Source organism: Mastigoproctus giganteus, chromosome 14 (genome assembly GCF_048544385.1).
Source record: "Mastigoproctus giganteus isolate SK-2022 chromosome 14, ASM4854438v1, whole genome shotgun sequence".
Lineage (NCBI taxonomy): Eukaryota > Metazoa > Arthropoda > Arachnida > Uropygi > Thelyphonidae > Mastigoproctus > Mastigoproctus giganteus.
The window spans coordinates 111,256,061-111,261,858 of NC_143588.1; the positions used below are offsets into that span (position 1 = coordinate 111,256,061).

The 5,798-nt window shown below is 34.5% G+C and overlaps 1 protein-coding gene across 1 annotated transcript; it reads right to left on the reverse strand.

The window, feature by feature from the left end:
• Nucleotides 1–1,990: 1,990 nt before the first annotated feature.
• Nucleotides 1,991–3,358, reverse strand: LOC150075559 (uncharacterized). The gene has a single exon (XM_090388548.1). It carries the CDS (start codon nucleotides 3,338–3,340, stop codon nucleotides 1,991–1,993), a length of 1,350 nt encoding a protein of 449 aa, XP_090244674.1. The 5' UTR covers nucleotides 3,341–3,358.
• Nucleotides 3,359–5,798: the final 2,440 nt, after the last annotated feature.

Below are 5,798 nucleotides of genomic sequence, written 5' to 3' on the forward strand. Positions count from 1 at the left end.
TCCGTCGTTGAGTTAATCGGCCTCAGGCGTAGATAGTAAGGTTCCCCCCCCCACTAGAAACTGAGGTTATTTTCGTCCAGCAAACAGAAAATCGACCTCAGAACACGCAGTTTACAGGCAGTATATACGGAGCAATGTGGCCATATTCGCTAATGCTCCTAAAAACTCAATAACATTGTCTGGAGTTAATTTGAGATTTCTAGTGCTGTGACACATTTAATCTATGTTCAAACTCCTCCTTTCTATCCGCTCAGAAGCTACAGTGGAACCCAGCCCTATCCATTAGGACCTCGTTCGATAGGGCTGGATCCCACTGAAGGTCAAAGCAGATCTCCGAAAATGTGGGTATCCCCAGAAGATCTTGAATAAATATATTAGGGAAGCGGAACACGGACGAAGAGCGGCGTTCTCACCCATTGCCACCACAATAGTGTCTGGGCTTATTGGAGCAGATCTCCCGAATATTACGTATTTGTCAGACAAGCTGTGTGCAGCTGGCAGGGCAAAGTTTGCACACAATCGTGTCAAAGGTAAATGATCCCATACTTCTTGAGGGTTCAAGTGGGGGTCATATATGAGATCAAATGTTGGTGAGACAAAACGCAGGTTAACAGGTCGTATGGGTAAGCACATCAATGCAATAAAGACTGTAGATTACAGGAAATCTGCTGTGGCTGAAAATTTCTGGGAAGAGAACCACCAAATTTCTCCAGGAGATGCCGTCATAGTTGATCGTTAGCACAGATATTGGAACTGCAAATGGCTCGGGAGCTTGCCGATTTGTTCTTCAGAATGTAATTTTATTATTATTATTATTTTAGGGTTGCCCGTAATTAAATACATTAACCCGTATTTGTGTCTGTAAATTGTGTATGTTCTATGGTTGATTTGTCTGTTTTGCTGGACGAAAAAACCCCAGTTACTGGGGAGAAAAACCTTGCTATCTACGCCTGAGACCAACTAACTCAGCCACGGAGTGAAAAATGCCCATTAAAGTTCCTCGCGTCATCGACGGGATTCGAACCCAGGCCTTTTCCACCCGGTGTGGGGAGGTTGGTGACGATACCACTGTGCTACCCGCGCAGACCTTCAGAATGTAATAGTCAACAGACAGGAGGAGTTCGAATTCATCCTCTATTTAAAACCCTAATTCTTGGACTGGATGAACAGGTCCACCTGGCACGCTCCCTCTGCATTTCCGTTTTCCATGCACATGCTGCAAGCTGTGATCTTGCGGTTATTTAAGGGTGTAGAGTGACAGTTAAGTCTTACTGTTGATGACATTGAGTGGAAAAGACTTGATTCAATCCTGTCAATGATGCAAAGAATTTTTATGGGCCCTTTTCACGTGGCTAAGTTAGTGGGCTCAAGCAAGACCAGCATGGTTTTCAGTCCCTGAAACTTTAGTTTTTTCACAGAAAGTAGGCAAATCGATCACAGAACACATGCAATTTTCAGACAAAATATAAATAAGGTTGTTTTGTTATTTGTTTTTTTAGGAGCATTAGCAACTAAGGCCACTGCCAAAGCCTAAATACAAGAACATTAGCCACTGCCAAAGCCTAAATACAAGAATAAAACGATGTGTTCTCAACTCATTTTCATAGGCATTAATTTATAGGTTTTTATAGGTGGTAGATTGATTTGTATTGGATAATTGGAATTTGTATGCCAGGATGCTTATTATATTTACCTTCGGCAATGGTGTTCAAAATAAAATAGTCATGGAAAATATTTTCTTCTGCTAATTTTGTTGAGCAGTGTAGTTGAACTGATATACTTGAATATTTATCAAGAAATAATATGATTAATGGTCAGAAATATATGACAATTTATTGTGAAAATAAATTGCGAGAGTTTAAAATGATTTTATAAGATTTACATCTTAATATTTTCATTTCTACCTAAATATCCCACATTAGAAGAGTTTCGCCTCAGAATTAGCTGAATTTTTAGAACAAACGTTAAAAACATCCTTACGATGCATTTCTTATGAGATGAGTTTCTCCTGAGAACAGGATAATAAATGTCTTTTTAGATTTCTTGAAGATGAAAACGTCTTGACACAAGTCTCACAAGAAAAAGGTTTCTCTTTACTGTGAACTGCTAAGTGCTGCTTTAGATTCCCCGACTGTGAAAATGCCTTTCCACATATTTCACAATAGAAAGATTTCTCCTTGGTGTGAACTTTTAGATGTTGTTTTAGAGTACACGAAAGTGCAAATGCCTTCCCACAAATTTCACAAGTGAATGGTTTTTCCTTGGTATGAACTCTTAGATGTTGTTTTAAATTACCGGATAGGGCAAATCCCTTACCACAGATCTCACAACTGAAGGGTTTTTCGTAAGTGTGAACCAATAAATGGGATTTTAGATAGTCTGATTTTGAAAATGCCTTACAACATATTTCACAAGAGAATGGTTTTTCCATAGTATGAACTCTTAAATGTTCTTTTAGATTGCCCATTCTTGAAAATGTCTTGCTACACATTTCACAGGAAAACGGTCTCTCTTTTGTGTGAACTTTCAGATGTTGTTTTAGAGTGCCTAACAGAGCAAATGTCTTATTACAAGTTTCACAAGCAAAGGGTTTTTCCTTGGTGTGAACTTTTAAATGTTGTTTCAGGTTACCTCGTATAGAAAATGATTTGCCACAAATCTCACAAGTGAAGGGTTGCTCCCGAGTGTGAACTAGTAAATGTAATTTTATGTAATCTGATTTTGAAAATGTCTTGCCACATATTTTACACGAGAAGGGTCTCTCCTTGGTGTGAACTCTTAAATGTTCTTTTAGTTTGCTTGACCTTGAAAATGCCTTTCCACATGTTGCACAAGAGAACGGCTTCCCTTTGGCGTGAATATTTGCATGTTTTAGAGTAGTTGAGAGTGAAGATGCACAATTTCTTTCAGCAATGACAGGCTTTTCTTGTGTGTGAATCAATGAATGCGATTTTAGATTATCTGACCTTGAAAATGCTTTCCCACATGTTATGCAAGAGAATGACTTCTGACTGTGAATTGGCAAATGCCTTTTTAGTTTACTTGAATAAGCAAATGTCTTTCTACAGATTCCACAGGTGTGAGGTTTCTGCTTATTTTGGGATTTTTCTCGTGTTGAAATATCGTTATCCTTTAAAAGTGCATTTACTTTAGCAAAGACATTTTGATTGTTTGCAACCAAAGGCACTGCATTTTCCTGTGATTCCCTCAAGTTGCACAATTGAAGATTTTTTCCTTGAACACCTTCCTTGTCACTTTCGTTAACTGATATTTTTAAATTGTCTTGATGACTCAATGCCTTGATTAACTTGTTCACTATGTTAACATTCCAAATAGACATCACTGATATTTGCTTTTTATATTTACTGCTGTTTTCCAAAATGGTTAATGGGATTGAAAAACTTATTCTTCTTGTTAAATCTGCAAAAATAAAATACATCAAATTAACTTCCACAGCTCATAACCATGAAAATTTTATTTTAGGTAAAAAAAAAAATATATATATATATATATATTAAAACATTATTGTAAAGGTAGGACACAGAAGTTTGTTAAGAGCATCAGTTACGTATTGTGGCAGCGCTTCCTCACAATTTGCTTTGGTATTGCACTACATGACTTAAATGATTAGCATTGATCAAATGGAGACAAATTTAAGATTTATGTCTCCATTTGATCTCCAATAAAGAAAAATATATTTCAATGCACAATCTGTTTAAGCCATGTTGCTCCTCCATTTTTCCAAATGGTGCAATATCATAAACACAGTATCCAGTGTTGTTGTTACAATATATTACATGAGTAACCTATGTGATATTTATGAAAAAACAAAATAATAATTTCTGGGTTTCTTTTGAAATCTTTCTGAAATATAAATTTTAAAATTTCATGAAAATCCATCCACTGAGAGTGCAGGTGTTACATGTGAAGACAGACGATATTTTTATTTTATTTATTTAGGTATCCCAACACATAACAGAGGTTGATATTTATTATTATGAGTCAGTTTAGGGCACATAGCAATAATAATAAGTAAATAATAAAATTGGTTGCTACACTACTTTGTTTTGGTGACTTTGATATGATGTTTGAGAGCCAGAACTGATATTTATCAGTCATGAACTCGCAAATACTAAATGTCAACCACAATAATAAGATGTTTTACACATAATTCTAAAAAATATTAATGTGTGTGCATATATTTTTTTTATTTTGTATAAAATTTTTTTTACATATTTTAAAAATATTTTTGTATCCATGCATTTTTATATATACTTACTTTTGTATCTATTGTTAGTTCATAACTTTCATAAATCAGAAAAATAAAATATTTTGTTCAATGCAGTTCCCTCTCTTATAAGCTTACAAACAGGTGTAATAGTAATTTTATAATTATTATAAAATTATGATTTTATAATAATTTTTATTTATTTTTTATAATTATAATTTTTATAATTTTTTTTATCACCTCAGAACCTGGAAGCAAAAGAAAGTTTCAAATTAAAGATCAGTCTGATCCATGGATAAGTTCATAGCCTACTAACATTTTAACATTTTGTACCTTGACTTTTTTTTTTTTTTTTTTTTGCAATTATACGAAAATAACCAGCAGAAGCATGTACATACACTCCTGGGAATCACATGTAATTTTTCTTAATTTTTAAAGTCTTTATTAAAACTGGGCCAGCTTGTTTACCAATTTTTATTAAAATATTTTCTATTATGTATAAAAATAAATATTTAAGAAATTTCTAGAATATTCAAGAATACCGTATACAGGAATCCTAGAAAGTAGGAGTATTGTTTCAATATTATTGAAGATTGTAGCTGATTCTAGAGTATTTTGCAATAATATAAATTGAGGAGTAAGAGCTGTAACTTATAAAGTCAAACACCTGTCATTCAGAAAGAATGTTTGGTGTAAGTTTTGTGTTTCGTGATAAACATGGCAAGAAAGGAAGTGAGTTTTGAAAAAGGAAGTGCAATTGAAATTCAGTATAAAGAAGGTTATTCTGTAAGAAGTATTGGCAAAAAAATAAAAAGAAAAAAAAAGTGTTTCATTTAAAGGAGTACAAACTACCATTTGATGGTTCAAGGACACTGGTAGTTTAAAGGGCAAACCATGATTGGGATGACAATGTGTAACAATGGAAGCACAAAATAAGACCATAACACCAATTTCTATACACAGTTGACTTACTGCACCTGAAATCCAAGCCGAGTTCAATAGGAACAGAGAAACACCCATATTTGCATCCACTGTAAAACTTCATCTTAAACAAGCAGGGCTTCATGGTCATATAGTGGTCTGTAAAACCTTACTAAAACCAGAAAATCAAAAGAAATAGTTGGCTTGGGCTAAGAGTCATCAGCATTTAATTATTGAACAGTGGAAAAATGTACTATGGATGGTTGAATCCAAATTTGAAATTTTCGGATCCAAGTAAACAGTTTACGTGAGATGATCAACTGAAGAAAACATAGGGCCACATTGTTAGTGCAGTCAAGCATGATGGTGGTTCCATCACGATCTGGAGTTGCTTCCGTTTTTCTGGAGTGGGTGACATCCATAGAATTGAAGGAATTTTAAGAAAAGAAGGCTATAAAAACATTCTTGAATGTAATGCAATATCCTTTAGACTTCAACTTTATGAAAGAAATCTTACATCACAAGACAATGACCCTAAGCACAGCTCTAAGCTGTGCAAAGACTTTCTAGCAAGTAAACAACAGGAGGAGTATTGCAAATTATGGTATGGCAACCCAATTGCCTGCCTTAAATCCAATACAGCTTTTAT

Bases quoted from the DNA above. Each gene is read 5' to 3' on its own strand.
- LOC150075559 (XM_090388548.1), bottom strand. From the start codon at position 3,340: ATGTCTATTTGGAATGTTAACATAGTGAACAAGTTAATCAAGGCATTG.